The 17,452-nt window shown below is 38.3% G+C and overlaps 1 protein-coding gene across 1 annotated transcript in view; it reads right to left on the bottom strand.

Annotated features, from left to right (window-relative positions):
• Window positions 1-17,452, bottom strand: part of LOC127413303 (FERM and PDZ domain-containing protein 4-like) — a 45,545-nt gene that overhangs the window by 11,518 nt on the left and 16,575 nt on the right. The window contains exons 6-13 of the mRNA XM_051650312.1: window positions 12,407-12,502; window positions 12,124-12,249; window positions 8,437-8,556; window positions 8,041-8,177; window positions 7,827-7,953; window positions 3,086-3,178; window positions 2,506-2,688; window positions 822-966 (exon numbers count right to left, since the gene is read on the bottom strand). Coding sequence (XP_051506272.1) covers window positions 822-966; window positions 2,506-2,688; window positions 3,086-3,178; window positions 7,827-7,953; window positions 8,041-8,177; window positions 8,437-8,556; window positions 12,124-12,249; window positions 12,407-12,502 — 1,027 coding nt within the window. The remainder of the gene's footprint in view (window positions 1-821; window positions 967-2,505; window positions 2,689-3,085; window positions 3,179-7,826; window positions 7,954-8,040; window positions 8,178-8,436; window positions 8,557-12,123; window positions 12,250-12,406; window positions 12,503-17,452) is intronic.

Below are 17,452 nucleotides of genomic sequence, written 5' to 3'. Positions count from 1 at the left end.
AGAACCAAAAGGTAACATTTATAGAGAAAACTAAATTGGCCCTAACAGGGATCCTTGCGGAACACCACAATGTATTGTTGAGGAGAAGGACATCTCATCTCCAACAGATACTACAAACGTCCTTTTCGACAAATAATAAAAAAAAAACAGTCTAAAGCTACCCCAAATATTTCCACCCATCTCTTTAATGTATCAATAAAAACTGAACGATCAACTATATCAAATGTGTTGTTAAATCAAGGAACACTAAAATGGAGCACTCTCCAGCATCCTCTGACATCATAAGTCATAGTAACCCTAAGTCTGAGAGAAACCTGGGTGTGTTAAAGCATTTTCTCTTAATCCCTTAAACGAATTAAGGATTCTCATTTCAGAATGCCGCTTGAAACCCTGGAATAAACCGTTTTCTTAAGTGCATGTAAACATTGTCATTATATATGCTCTGAAGTGATTGTGTTGCATTAGGCAGCATTTTTGCTTTTAGTCTGGACAGACAACCTAATGTGGCACATCTGGTTAGGACACTGTGTAAGCAAGCGATACAACACAATGTGAAAAAATGAAAACATAATTAGTGGCACAACTACAATATATGCTATGTATGCAACGCATAGGGGTGCGACACAAAGTTGATATTGCATAACCCTCCATAAATGGTTATTTGGATCATGATCTTATAATGAATGAAGCTGTCAACACAACAAGCGAACGATGCGACATGACGCAACTCAATGCCACGCGTCTTCAGCTACTCTCCTTAATGCAACCTGATGCAACATTTTTCGCTTGCTATGGGGATAGGTTTAAGAGAACAGATGTACCTTCCTCCACCAGAATGCGTCGCATTTTAGGTCTCGGTCTCCAGCGGAACACGTTGATGTTGGGATCCACTAGCAATTTGCAGTATCCAGCCAGCAGACAGGCCAAATCTTTCGCTGCTACAGATTCCATTAATACAGCTATAGGCTAGACATTATAAGAGAGAAAAAGAGAGATGGTCTGATAGTTTGTATGATTTTGTATGTTAATACCCTAAATAGACATTTGACTGAAATAGAATGATATTTTTACAGATATTCACACTGTTCTACTTTGGTCATGTTTTTTTTTTTTTTAAGGAGCCCATTATAGGACAGAGAGGGAATTTATTTTCTGAAATAGTTTTGCGTTCCCTCAAAATAGTTTTGAGCACTCTTGCAAAATGTTCTGCATTCCCTTGTAATAAGTTTTGCATTCCCTCAGTCCCGGAATTATTTTGGTTTCCCTCGAAATACCTTTATCCATCCCTTACGAAAATTAACCATGGTTTTACTATAATAACCATAGCTGAACTAAGGTTTTTGTAGTAAAACCAAAGTAACAACAAAAATTACCATGGTTTTACAACAGTAAAAATATTTTAACCATGATTTTCATTGTAAAACCATAGTAATAATACAGGAAAACCACAACTATGGTAATAAGAACCATTGTCATTCTGCCAAATAATTTCACTATAGTAACACCATGGTTAATTTGTGGCACATGTACCATGGTTTTTAAAAACCATGGTTCTTACCACAAAAAATGGTTATATGGTTACTGGAGGTTTACTATAGTGAAACCATTGTTCATTTTCATAATGGCATTTAAAAAAATATATATATTTTTTTTTTTTGTGGAAACCATGGTTTAAAAATCCATACTTATACCACATATTAACCATGGTGTTACTATAGTAAAACTTACTATGGTTTACTACAAATACTAGAGTTATATTATGTTTTTATTGTTGTAGTCTAATAATGTTTTATTTACCATTGTGTCAAAAGAAGAAATACAATTTCAAATAATAAAAAAACAATTGGTTCTGTATATCAGTTATCGGACACTTTAACATAAAAAGAATCAGTATCGTTTGTAAAAAACAACGCAAAATTGGTTGATCTCTAATCATAAATATGCTAGAGGTGAAAAACGGTTCCCTCTCATTTTCTGTGTCTGTGGCTGGGAATTTTTTTTTTTATCCCCTTTTCTCCCAATTTGGAATGCCCAATTCCCACTACTTAGTAGGTCCTCATGGTGGCACGGTTACTCATGTCTATCTGGGTGGCGGAGGACAAGTCTCAGTTGCCGCTTCTAAGACAGTCAATCCGTGCATCTTATCACGTGGCTCGTTGTGCATGACACCGCGGAGACTCACAGCATGTGGAGGCACATGCTACTCTCCGCGATCCACGCACAACTTACCACGCGCCACATTGAGAGCGAGAACCACTAATCGCGACCACGAGGAGGTTACCCCATGTGACTCTACCCTCCCTAGCAACCAGGCCAATTTGGTTGCTTAGGAGACCTGGCTGGAGTCACACAGCACACCCTGGATTCGAACTCGTGACTCCAGGGGTGGTAGTCAGCGTCAATACTCGCTGAGCTACCCAGGCCCCTATTGTGGCTGGGAATTTAACCAAACCTGTGTGTCTTACAGATAGAGTTATCTGAATCAGTCAGTGGATGTTTACACACCTGGATGTCCTGTAGGTAAATCTTGACCATGCTGACTCTGTCGGACTCTGCCAGCACCTCTATTCTGGTGATGTAGTGAAAATCTATGATGGTGGAAATCATGTTGAGCTGGTGGTTTAGGATCTGGCTGATCCCGTATCTTGCTCCCACCAGCAAACTCACCAACGACTCTCTGTCCTGTAGCTGTAACACAAACATTTCCATAACTGAGAATAATAAAAATGGTCTTCCATCATTATTATCAGTGTATCAAATAGCCTACATTTCACTGTTTTTGTACAATAACCAGAATCCTTAAATTCCAAATGATTCCCATCCGTATTTACCAAAGAATACATGTCTGTTTTGTATGTAATTTCAAGAGATGTTGCAATTTTATCCAAATCCCTGGCTAGCTAGAACAACCGGCTTATATAAAGTACTTTTAAATCCCCCTAAAAATGGGGGGATGCTTGACAAGATTTTATCTAACAAAACATTATTTAACAAAACCGTTACAGAAGCAAGGGAACATATCTGGGCTGTGCAGATTTAGTTTGTTATTCGAGCTGAATGTGGCAGATGGACCGAACTCTCTCACCAGCATGGTGGCGTTGTAGCTTCTCCCGCTGTATGACATCAGCTCTGCCATCTGGGTCAGATAAGCCAACCGGGCCTGAGACACAGAGATCACCTGAGACAGAGAGGTGTTGAAAAAGATTTTTTAAAGGAAAAGGTCACCCAAAAAAACATTCTATCATTTACTAAACCCCCTGCCATTCTTTCTTTCTTCTGCGAGACACATATGGAGGCATTTCGGATAATGTACTGTTTTTTTTTTTTTTTCATGCAATGGCAAAGAATGGTGATTGGATATGTCAAACCTCAAAAAAGGTTGCAAAATCACCATAAAATTACAATAAAAAGGTTTAGTATAATTATATTATAATATATATATATACACACTACCGGTCAATAGTTTTGAAACACTTACTCATTCTTTATTATATATATATATATATATTTTTTTTTTTTCACATTTTAGAATAATAGTGAAGTCATCAAAACTATGGAATAACATAAATGGAACTATGGGAATTATGTTGTGACTAAACAAAATCCAAAATAAATCAAAACTGTGTTATATTTTAGCATCTTCAAAGTAGTCACCCTTTGCCTAGAATTTTCAGAAATGTACTCTTGACATTTTCTCAACCAACTTCTTGAGGTATCACCCTGGGATGCTTTTTAAACAGTATTAAAGGAGTTCCCATCTATGTTGGGCACTTATTGGCTGCTTTTCTTTATTATTTGGTCCAAGTCATCAATTTTTGATTAATTCTTTTAATTACATTTTAGTTTTATAATGAAATAAATTAATATGGTGGCACAATTATATTTTGTCTACAAAACTAATTTCAAACATTTAAGCATACGCCTTCAGATCAAAAGATTTTTAAGATCATGAGAAACATTTCAGTCAAGTGTTTCAAAACTTTTGACCGGTAGTGTGTATATATATATATATATATTATATTTAGTATAAAATTAGTATTTTTTTTCCTGTCAAAATGTTTCTTCTTAGAAAAGTAAACAATATGTAAAAATTATGTTTTATTATCATTTTCCAAACAAAGTATTCCACAGTATAAAGACAGAAATGCACTAAAATAGCACGAATTGAATTAACATTAAACGTTTCCCAAAGTCTAATGAGAGGTTGACTAAATGAAAGAACTAGTCACCACAGGTTCCCCCCTCATCCTAAACAATATTAATCGTGGCTATTCTCAAGTCACATTTACATGATTTGCGTCGTTTTGAACTTTTGAACTGGTTTTGCTCTCAGCGGCAGTGTTACATTTTTACTGGGGGTGTAATGGTTCTCGGTAAAAAAGTTTACTGTTCGGTTCACCTCATGTTTAATGACACATCTGGAGCACAAGTTTTGGTCAAGAAAACAAAGCGTCAAACAGACAGTTACATCCTCCGCTAATGCACCTGAATGGATCTGTAGATGGATACACTCAGCCTGTGTTTCATGTGGGTCAACTTGATGACATCACTGTTCTGCATACGTTGTGTGTAGTTGAAAACGGCAAGTGGAGAAAAGAAACGCTGATAGAGAAGCCCCCTGCATTTCTCCTTTCTGGGAACATTTTCTTTTTGTAGTCAATTACAACAGCGATGGTCAAAAGACGTTTACAAAACAGGCACTGTTTGCAGACATCGCTTGACACGAGCACTGTATACTGGTAATATACACTACCGGTCAAAAGTTTCGAAACACTTGACTGAAATGTTTCTCATGATCTTAAAAATCTTTTGATCTGAAGGCGTATGCTTAAAAGTTTGAAATTAGTTTTGTAGACAAAAATATAATTGTGCTACCGTATTAATTTATTTCATTATAAAACTAAAATGTAATTAAAAGAATTAATCAAAAATTGATGACTTGGACCAAATAATAAAGAAAAGCTGCCAATAAGTGCCCAACATAGATGGGAACTCCTTCAATACTGTTTAAAAAGCATCTCAGGGTGATACCTCAAGAAGTTGGTTGAGAAAATGTCAAGAGTACATGTCTGCAAATTCTAGGCAAAGGGTGACTACTTTGAAGATGCTAAAATATAACACAGTTTTGATTTATTTTGGATTTTGTTTAGTCAAAACATAATTCCCATAGTTCCATTTATGTTATTCCATAGTTTTGATGACTTCACTATTATTCTAAAATGTGAAAAAAAAAAAATTATAATAAAGATTGAGTAAGCGTTTCAAAACTTTTGACCGGTAGTAAATGTCAATAAAGCACGTGAGGGTTTATTTAGAACACGCACGCAAGTTCTTCTTGTTTCCTTGCGCGGCTGTAATCTATTGTGAGTGTCAACAATGTACTTTGACTATTGGCATTAAGATGCCGTTATAGTAATACATTGATACATGATTTATCATTTACACCGACAACACCCAAGGAAAGAGCCGCAGGTGAGCTGAAACTGCACACGCTCCCATTTTGAAGCAAGCACTCAGTGCTAATTCAGACAGACATGAAACAATAACTAAAGTGCTTGGGGTGTTCATGTGGGATTTCCATGTATGATTAAAATACTCAAGCAGCATTATCACAACATACCTTCTCGTATCCATTTTAATAGCAAGGTTATTCCTTTTAAAGTAATGTATAATAAACAGATAAAAATGTACAGCTTCCGAATATTGAATATATGTTGAGATGAGTTTGAAGTTCACTTTACGCTGGTGCATGTACCTTATTAGTGCAGGTATTAGGTTAAAATGTTGATTTATTAATTAGATAAAATGTTTTTTTTTAGTTAAGGACCCTGACAAAAATTAACTATGGTTTTACTATAGCAATATTGTAGTAATCATGACTGCTGTCACCATGGTTTTCTGAGCAAAAATCATGGTTTTGATACAATTAACCATGATTTTACTATATATTGTAACCATGACAGTAACCATGTTTATATTGTGGTTACTATGATTTTACCACAAATAACATGGTTAAACTATAGTTACTGTTGTAAAACCTGTTGAAGTGTTTACCAAATAGATTATTCTTTGGATTTAGCAGTAATAATTTTTTTCTGAACAAAGCAAATACCGAACCGTACCGAAACCGTGGCCTTTAAACTGTGATACAAACCTAACCGTGAGAAATTTGAACCGTTACAGCCCTAATTTTTACAGTTTTAATCACAGTTATAGTCTTTTGATGAAAATGTTATTTAAAATTAGTCAATATTTTGACATTTTATTTCGAAGTCTGTTAAAAGTGCCATACTTCCTGCTGCCAGTTGGTGGCGCTATGACCATGACCCATAATAGCCACATAAATGTGATCAGCCCCCACTACCAAACATACAGCTACATTTTCAACAAAATCACACATTGCACACAGAAGATATAAGGCACTTCCTGTTTTCCATTTTTTGCCATAAATGTATTGCTTCACCATGGCGACTCTGCACTTTCAGTGCTTGGGCCCTAATTAAATGCAAGTATTTAAAATGTAATTACAATGCAACAACATGTATGTACAGCATAAATACATTGTATCAAATGATTAATTACATAGTAGTTAAGGCCACCTAATATAAACTGGGTCCCTATTTTTATTTAAACATGCATGAAACATAAAAGATAGGCTGAATACAAAATACTTTAAAACTGTCCTTGTTGTGAAAACCTGAGCTCCTGAAATAATGTATAATGAAGTATTAGCTACTCTTTAGAAGTTAGCCTACTTTATTCTGAATTTTTTAAGATTTAGAGACTGTTATTAATTTTCTGTGATTAGCCAGTTTAGGATATCGCATTGCGTGTAGCGTGTTTTTTTTTTACAAAACAGCCTATTTACAACACAAGTTACTAAGAGTAACGCATAACTTAGTTCAAGTTCACATGTTCATTCACTTCATTGTCTGTGCAGATGTAAATTGTAATATTATACACAGTATATGTTGTGGATATAGTGATTAATCTCATGTATAAATAGTAGGGATGTCATAAAATATCGATATATCGATTATTGATCGCACAGACAGCACATATACAGTGAGTGAGCGATTTCTTTAAAGAATCTAAACTCTGGCTTAGGTATCGGTAGAGGAAAGAAAGGATGGAAAAAGAGACAAAGAGAAGTGAAGGGCACAACTTATTTTTTCACTTTACATCTTGCCATTGCAGTCTTGATTACCCTTCCTAGTGCTTGACGCATGTGCAGCGAGATAGTGCTAGGAAGTGTAATTGAGCTTGAAATCATGTCATTTTTTGGTCTGTTCTCACCCTAAACTGATTAGATCGCTTCTGAAGACATGAATTAAACCACTGGAGGCGTATGGATTACTTTTATGCAGCCGTTATATGCTTTTTGGAGCTTCAAAGTTTTGTTTACAACTTGCATTGTATGGATGTACAGAGATGAAATATTCTTCTAAAAATCTTTGTTTGTGTTCAGCAGAAGAAAAAAAGTCATTCATGTCAGGATGGCATGAGGGTAAGTAAACAATGAGAGAATTTTCATTTTTGGGTGAACTATTTCATGAATGAACAAAACGACTGTTCATAAGTTTCTGTTAGAGTCCCAATGTCTGATAAATTCAAATGCTGGATAAAATGTTGAGTGAAAATATTAACATAAAGCTGACAAGCCTATGTTTCATGTAAGTAAATTCCCTACTGGGTTAGGATGTCATCATTGCATATTAAATAGAGTAGACCTACCAGGCTTATTTTGCCATTATGCTGTTATTGTGCAGGGCACAGTTTTAAGGCAGGAGATTAAAACACATAATAAATAAATAACAATAATGCACCTTCTGTTGTGGTTCCAGCAGTGATTGGATCTTCTTCATGTGGTGGTTGAGAGCTTTGCGCAGGTCTTTCTCTCTCATGTTCCTCAGCAGTGTGGGAGAGATGAAACTCTCTAAGCCAAACTCCTTACTGCGATACACAGATACACACGCATTAGACTGTGGATATTATTTCAGGACGCACAACAAGTGTTTTCATGTGTGTGTGCACTCTTACACAATGGCCTTTACAGATGCTCTTGTGGTCTGTCCGCAGCTTGCCAGTTTCTCGTGCATGTGTAGAGTGGCTAGTCTCAGCGCTGTGTTACATTTCATCTCAATGGCATACCGCTCCTGTAACACATCTCCCACACTCTACAAGCACGCACAAATACACACAGTGGTTTTAAATAGTGTAGTTCACTCAAAAAAGAAAATTCTGTCATCATTCACTGACCCTCATGTTGTTTCAAACCCGTATGACTTTCTTTTTTATCTCCGTTTGTGTTCCATGGTAGAAAGAAAGCCATATGGGTTTGAAACATGAGGGTCAATAAACGATGACAATTTTCTTTTTTGGGGTAAATTGTTCCTTTAAAGCATTGCTTTATTTTTGTTGAGGTAAGTGTGTTACCTGTTGAAAGAGGTACTCAAAGGCCACCGGGTCATCCTGCATGAGATCCACTGGGTCTCTGGGAATGAAACAGACTCTAAACAGACATCTGTAGTCATGAGAATCCTTCTTCTGCACCACCTGTAACAGCATAGTATAAAAGTTATCACTGTTGGGGAGAAACAAACTAAAAAGTAGTGATGTTACTAACTTAAAGGTGCACTCAGTCATTTTTTTTTCCCAAGCAAGTATTGTCTATAGGGCTAGGCGATATATCGAATTATAATCGCGATGACATTGCCGACGACATAAAATTAGGCAATATCGTGATGATTTTGTGCTTTTTATTTGGCCATTAAGTTTCATACATAGCTCATCAGTTAACTAATTTCATGATCCTTCAGGGCCGCACAATTAATCAAAGTAACACCAAAATGGCAACATGGTCATATACGATTAGAAAACTGCAAAAGGCTGCAATTAAGACAGATAAACATGGTTAAGAACATGCTTAAGAATAAACGGGTGATGCGCTGATCTGTGCATGCACAGGGCTCATGAGCTCGTGTTTTTAGAACTTTTAGAGCAATTCACTTGCATTGTGAAAGAAAAGTACTGCAGGATCAAGCATTAATGCAATTACAAACATTAGTAACTGCTACAAGTTATTATACAAATTTACAAAGCTATTTTCTACTTGTCTATGAGCTTGCATTGGTGAACAATCCAATGTTATGTCTCAGATGCCCAGAACAAAATATGCAATCAAGCAGAAAAGCATGGTAAACAAATTGCCAAAATATGTTCTTGACTATGATAAAATATACACTGATGAGCCAAAACATTATGACCACTCACAGGTGAAGCAAATAATGTTGATCATCTCCTAACAAGGCCACATGTCAAGGTCTGGGTAGATAAGATGGTAGGCGAACAATCAGTTTTTCATAGTCGAATGCAGGAGAAATGGGCAGGAGTAAAGACCTGAGCGACTTTGACAAGGGCCAAATGGTTATGGCTAGACGACTGGGTCTGAGCATCTCTGAAACAGCAAGGCTTGTGGGGTGCTCCCAGTCAGCATTTTTGAGTACCTACCGACAGTGGTCAGGGGACGGACAAACCACAAACCGGCGACAGGGTGTTGGGCACCCAAGGCTCATCGATGCGCAAGGGCAATGAAGGCTATCCCATCTGGTCGGACCCGACAGAAGGTCTACTGTGGCACAAGTCAGAAAATTTTAATGATGGTTACGGGAGGAATGTGTCACAACACACAGTGCATTGCACCCTGCTGCATAGCTGCAGACCAGTCAGAGTGCCCATGATGACTCCTGTCCACCGTCGAATGTGCCTTCAATGGGCATGTGAGCATCGGATCAGTGGAAGAAGGTCGCCTTGTCCGATGAGTCTTGTTTTCTTTTACGTCACGTGGACGGCCATGTTACCTGAGGAAGTGATGGCACCAGGATGCACTGTGGGAAGACCACAAGCCGGTTTAGGGAGTGTGATGCTCTGGGAAATGTTTTGATGGGAAACTCTGGGTCCGGCCATTCATGTGGATGTCAATTTGACACATGCCACCTACCTAAACATCGTTGCAGACTAGGTACACCCTTTCATGGCAATGTTATTCCCTGATGGCAGTGGCCTCTTTCAGCAGGATAATGCATCCACATGCACACGTTGTTCAGGAATGGTTTGAGGAACATGATAAAGAGTTCAAGATGTTGCCCTGGCCTCCAAATTTCCCAGATCTCAATCCGATTGAGCATCTGTGGGATATACTGGACCAACAATTACAACTTACAAGACTTGAAGGATCTGCTGCTAATGTCTTGGTGCCAGATACCACAGGACACCTTCAGGGGTCTTGTAGAGTCCATGCCTCAATGGGTTGGCGCTGTTTTGGCGGCACACGGAGGACCAACATCATATTAGGCAGGTGGTCATAATGTTTTGGTATACATCATCGCAAAGCTGAGGATCTCAGTTTACCAACGCTAGATTAAGATTCTAGTCCACTCAGAGGCCGAGATATTCTGCAAAACACTGTGTAAGGTCTGTGGGCTCACAGAATAGACTGAATGCCTATGGACGAGCACTAATAATAAAATAACCGAAATACATGGAGCTTGGGCTGGGCGATAAATATCGATATTGTTTTATCGAGAAAAAAATTCCTGGATATCGATGATAGACTTCTGAGTAATTTTTGATATTTAGCCTAGGCTCTACATAGACGATCGGATCAGGTGCGTTTCACTAAAAACGCAAGCAGTTCGGCAAAGTTATACACCTGACTAATTTCCTGAATCACAGTCATTAAATCAGCCGGTTAGGAAGTATTAGCTGGCTAGTGGCTACATAGCCCTGCTGTCATATATACCAGTAATAAGGCTAGGAAGCTGGTAGCTAGCACCTAGCTATCCAGCTAATATGTTTATCGTTATGCACCGAACAAGACATCAATGTTAGATAGACAAGACATCTATTGATTGAACACAACAGCAACTCCGACATCAACACCATTGCTGTCTATTTACTTTAAAAAAAGTCATGATCCATAGCGCTGTCATGTCTGTTAATCTTTTGACACAGGCAAGAAAGTATTTCTTCTTGTGATGTTTATTTGCGGTCGGCAATCCAGTTAATGGTGCATTACCGCCACCTACTGAGCTGAAGTGTGGAGCATCACAGAAAGTCTTTCAGTGGTCAAACGTCTGCTGAAGGGCAAAATTTCATCGAAAAGTGGTTACACACCTTATGTAGGATTAAATCCTAAACTGAGTATACTTTTTGAACTCAAATTAAAAGGTAGTTTACCCTTTGAAGTTTACAAGTTATGTTTACATACATTTTTCAGGTCTAACAAACATGTGGAATGCATTTCCTTCCACATTAATGGTATGAAATGTATATTGTGATAAATTAAATATAAAACGATATGAAAATTAATATTGTGATAATGTTTTTGGCCATATCGCCAAGCCCAACATGGAACAAGGCTGCCTCATGGGAGCTGCCATGTTGAGATCACATGACCAGCCAAATATATTTTATCTCGGTAACCCCCATATTATTGGACACTTTCACTCCCAGAATAAATTTATCATGGCTGACTGCGAATAGTGTGTTTCTAGAATGGCATCGCTAAACAAAAACCATTGGATTTGCATGATGCTGGATCCACACCACAGGTATCAGTGTGCAATAAGTCCAAGATTACTGCCATATTAACATAAAAACTGCTAATGCCAGCTTAACAAAAAATATACTGAACTTTAACTACATTTTCCAGTCGCATGACAGTAGTTCAGCGGATCTGAAAATAGTGTAGCTTTTCTAATTACTAACTTTTTGTAGCAGCAACAAAATGCTAGTACTTTGATGTTTTTTGTCATTCTATTATGCAAACATCTTTACAGCCAAGAAAACTGCTATAAAAAAAGTGTCCTCTCCTAAACTGTCTTTCATACTACATAGTGTTTGGAAGTCTGATTCACTTTAGTGAATCTGTTTGTTTGGATGGTTCATGTAATGATTGAGTCCATGCTCCATTGTCGAAATATTTAGTGAATTGGTGAAGCACTTTTTCTTTTAAGACCAGTTCATTGAATTGAACTGTCCAAATTAACTGATCACTAAAATGACTTCACAATGCTACTTGAGAGCAAGACATTGCAGGTGATGCAATACAGTGTGTTTTACCTTCTGTATAAGCTCCTCCTCGTGCAGTAATAGTAGTTTGGTGTTGTTATATTGCTGTTCCAGCACCAGTGAGAAATGCTCAATCGAGCGAATGGACAGCTTCTCTTTTAGAGTCAACACTACATCCTGGACATAGAGATACAGTAAAATTAATACAACATCCACACAACTTTTCCTCTGTGTATGGTGCATGCATGATGAGAAAGATGACTTCTTGTGGTTGTATTGTTATATTGCATTTTGGGGGTCAGTGTAAAGTACAGTAAAATACACAGTGTGAGACCTTGACAGTGGTGGTCTTGTGAAATTTGAAGGCTTTGGTCTGGCCGTTCTCCAAGTAAACCTTCAGAACGTTGGGTAGGAAGAGAAGAGAGTTTCCCTGTAAACAATGAAAGAAACATTGCTTAGGAGATTCATCATACTGTTTTGTCAATAAAGTGTTTGTCACTAATTGTAAAGCAGTGGTATACTGTAGAGATAGTGTGATATGGGAATATATTGCGCTATGATGACAATAATAGTGGTGTACCATTATCGTGTACCATTAAATAATTGTTGGTAATTGTATTTTAATCATATATCACTTATTTTGCTCTGCTTGCTTGTTACTTGTCGTAATTGCTTATGTAAATATAAATATCAGAGCTGTCAAAATTAACACGTTAATGCATGCGATTAATTTAAAATGTTTAATGCGTTAATTTTTCTTAATCGTGATTAACACATTTACCAATTTTCACATTACATTCTGACATTTTATTCAGCTCTGTGAACGTTTGTGCTGTGTCCGGGGTCATCGCATTGACACACACACCTCAAACACACACACAACAGTGATTCCATTTGAACAAAAACCCAGATGGGACTCGTGATAAGCCGTATTCACATGACCTGCTAAAGCATCAACATTTCCCCAGGCGTAGTGTTCCAGACAATTCAAATGAATTGCAAGCGCTTTTCATGTGGAGTTCAAAGTGGCAAATCATGTAAATGCGGCTTCACGATTGCTGTAGCAAAGTGGATAACCACTATTAATATTGTGAAGAATGAGGGTTTAAGAGATTTCATGCCCATTGCAAAGAAAATGCAATCTACATGGACTATATATTTCAAATAGTTAACTTCCCACTTAGACTTTGGGAAAAATCGAATATTACTTGATCTGTAGTGCATTTCTGTCTTTATACTATGAAATGCTTTTGTTTGGAAAATGGTAATAAAACATTATTGTTATGCACCAGTTTTGACAGGAAAAGGAATCTATATAAAGTCAAATTTCAGCACTTTCAAAATCTGCATTTAATCGCGATTAACTATGAAAAATCATGTGATTAATCACGATTAAATATTTTAATCAACTGACAGCACTAACATATACACCAAAGAGCCAAAACATTATAACCATCTGCCTAATATTCTTTTGGTCCTCCGCGAGCCGCCAAAACAGCTCCGACCTGCCGAGACATGGACTCTACAAGACCCCTGAAGGTGTCCTGTGGTATCTGGCACCAAGACATTAGCAGCAGATCCTTCAAGTCCTGTAAGTTGCGAGGTGGAGCCGACGTGGATCGGACTTGTTGTTCCAGCACATTCCAAAGGTGCTCAATCGGATTGAGAACTGGGGAATTTGGAGGCCAGGGCAACACCTTGAACTCTTCATCATGTTCCTCAAACCATTCCCGAACAATGTGTCAGTGTGGCAGGGAGCATTATCCTGCTGAAAGCGGCCACTGCCATCAGGGGATACCATTGCCATGAAGGAGTGTACCTGGTCTGCAACAATGTTTAGGTAGGTCACTTCCACAGGTAAACGGCACACACGTAAACGGCCGTCCATGTGATGTAAAAGAAAATGGGACTCATTGGACAAGGCGACCTTCTCTCACTGCTCTAGGGTCCAGTACCGACACTCATGTTCCCATTGTAAGCGCTTTTGACTGTGGATAGGGGTCCACAGTGGTCATGGGAACTCTGACCGGTCTGCGGTTAAGCAGCCCCATATGCAACAGGGTGCACTGCACTGTATGTTGTGACACATTCCTCCCGTAACTATCATTAAAATTTTCTGTGACTTTCTGTGCCACAGTAAACCTTCTGTCGGTTCGGACTAGACGGGATAGCCTTCGTTGCCCTCGCGCAATGGTGAGCCTTAGGCGCCCAACACCTTGTCGCTGGTTTGTGGTTTGACCCTCCTCGTACCACTGTCGGTAGGTTCTCACCACTGCTGAGAACCCCACAAGCCTTGCCATTTCAGAGATGCTCTAAAGTCGTCTGATCATAAATATTTGGCCCTTGTCAAAGTCGCTCAGGTCTTTACCATTTCTCCTGCATTCAACATGTTGACTACGAGAACTGATTGTTCACTTACCATCTAATCTACCCAGACCTTGACATGTGGCCTTGTTAGGAGATGATTAACTTTATTCGCTTCACCTGTGAGTGGTCATAATGTTTTGGCTCATCAGTGTGTGTACATATATACATTATACATATATATCTATATATATATATATATATCTATATATATATATATTATATATATACACTGTATATATATTATATATATGTTATTAACACATTAACGCAAATGCAAAATTCGTTTAACGCAAAAAAATTTTTAATGCCGTTAACGCATAATATGACCCTTTGAATATACCGTAGTTCATGAGAAGCGAGTCAATTCACGCAAACGCCGCTAATGTCACATGCATTGCAGTTGGGAAAACAGATGGTGGGAGACATTATGCTGAGGCAAGTGCCAAGCATTTTATCAATAGCAGTAGAACATGCCCACAAAGCACAAATAGAGCTCCTAACATTGTAACACCATTACAGCGGCAAAACATCTGCCATTCATTTGAACACCAGCCTTGCACTGCGACGAGTGGTGCAGCACAAAGTGAAAGTGTGAGCGCGAGGCGATCATCTGTGTTCCGCGACTGCTACCGGGTCCTTGAATAACATATAACATGCGAGTAAGGGCAGCCGGTGGAGATTCTGGTGCCCCCCTAGGGAGTTGGTGCCCAACGCAGATTGTGTAATATGTGTATAGGGAGTGGCGGTACTGATTAACGGCTAACGTAAACACTGCTGCTGTCTTCAAGGTTCTGTCACAGTGTCTTTGATTGATAGTGCACTAGCCAATGCAGAAGTTGGAGACATTGCTGGAACCCTGCAGGTAATCAGACCAGAAGACATTTCTCCAAAAGGTAAGATCTTTGTCCCCATGTGCACTTGCAAACTGCAGTCTGGCTTTTTTATGGCAGTTTTGGAGCAGTGGCTTCTTCCTCCCTAAGCAGTGTAGGGCTTTACTGGTTGTTTAGATCAGTGTTACTATCAGAAATAATTAATAATTATTTCTGTAGATATTAATCAATATTTAAATTAATTAATTGGATCGAACTCATTAAAACCTCATATGGGGCTCCAGTAAATGTAGTGTGCTACATTTAGGAGCAAGTTTGGTTATTAGCAATAATTAATAATTATCAAAGATAATTACTAATTATTAAAATCAATAGTTATCAAAGATAATTACTAATTATTAAAATCAATAGAACATTGATGAGAATCAATGTTAGTCTTTTTTTTAATCCTTTAAATCAACAATTATCAAAGATAGTCGTTAATTGTTAACATCGATGAAACATTAATTAAAATTAACACTAGCTTATTGATCATTCAAATTCAATCATCAAAGATAATTATCAGTTATCAAAAATCAATAGAATGTTAATAAGGATTAACATTGACGGGGCACCACCCTGAAATCAGGGACTAATAACCAGATAGTAAAACAGTCTCAATATTAGATTGTTTTCTTAGGAAAATCGGCATCCGAAGAATATCGATTTTCGGGAAAAAAAAAAACAATGAATGAACGTTTGAATCCGAGCACTGACATCCCGTCAGCATGACACAGGCGTATGCAAAACAAACCAAAACACTTCTCTTTGTAATATAAACAAAATTTATTTATGCAGTAATATAAATTAATAATTAATACAATGCAGTCAGTAAACTTCCGACTTACAACTACAAACTAAACAGTGATATGATTAGATATGGAAATAAAAATAATCCTATAACACATAAGGTGTATGTGTATCAGTGTGTGTGTGTGTGTGTGTGTGTGTGTGTGTGTGTGTGTGTCAGTGTGGTTAGTGAGAGAGAGAGAGAGAGATTATTAAGTGACAGCCCGAAAGCTGAGTTCGCGATAGCTGGAGATAAAGCAGCCGTGTTCATCACTCAGAGACGCGGTTTTACGAGCAGGGCTCGTAAAAGTCCTGTGTTATTTGACTCTTTAATGGATGAACTCAGTTTCTGTCTCACCCGCGATGGCGAAAATGCACAACAATCCAATCTGGTTGGACCACAATACAGCAAACAAATTCGTTAATGAATACCCTGAGTATTAATAATGAGCGGACATGGCGGTCCGTAAACTGTACAAGCAAAAACCTTGAAACACAAGAATAACACGCTATAATATTCTATCTCTGCCCAGACGTAAACCTCTTACTTGAATCACATGAGGACACAGGTAGAACGTGTTTTCCTCCGTCCTTTAACCCGGTTCCTTGAGGCTCAGGTGATGACGGGGGGCCGTTTCCTCGCGCTGTCGGCGGGCGGTACAGCTGTTGATTCTCGGCGGGCTGGCAGAGAACTCAGAAATGTCGACTTGATTGAAGATGGAAGAGAAATCTTTAATCTCTTCACTTCTGTAGGCAAACGGATGAAGATGCGAATTGCTCAGCGGTCTCCTTCGGATCTGTTAGAGTGTTCGGTTGAACACAGAGTAATCTCAACTCGTCCAGCGAGATGGAGATTGTATGGCCACAGTTTCAAGTCGGACATTACTTCCTTAAGCCACGAGGTTGCACCGGAGAGCAGCAAAAAGCTATGTCCGTATTCGGTGAACTAAGTCGCTGGAAGCTAATTCTTTTAGCATTTCAGAATTATTTGAACTCCTAATGATGTCATGTTTGAGGGACGTTCTGTTGTGTGCCTCATCCAATAGGAGTTGAGAGCTCGATCCTTTAGTGAGCAAGGCTTCCTGGATTTGTAGTCTGTTTTGGACTCCCTTTGTTTGATTTTGGCACGATTTTTATCAGTAAAATTTACGACTTAGAAGGTGGGGGCTTGAGGAATGTTTTTATGACTGTTAGGCCTGCCTTTGTCTTCTATCTGAATACATGAGGCCCAACAGCAGCCTTTCAGGTTATATCGATATAGGACTCGTTTTACTGTGGATACAGATACTTGTCTACCTGTTTCCTCCAGCATCTTCACGAGGTCCTTTGCTGTTGTTCTGGGATTGATTTGCACT

This window comes from Myxocyprinus asiaticus, chromosome 22, assembly GCF_019703515.2.
Source record: "Myxocyprinus asiaticus isolate MX2 ecotype Aquarium Trade chromosome 22, UBuf_Myxa_2, whole genome shotgun sequence".
Taxonomy (NCBI): Eukaryota; Metazoa; Chordata; class Actinopteri; order Cypriniformes; family Catostomidae; genus Myxocyprinus; species Myxocyprinus asiaticus.
The sequence above is the reverse complement of the archived record's forward strand: the minus strand, read 5'-3'. Positions and strand labels throughout refer to the sequence as shown.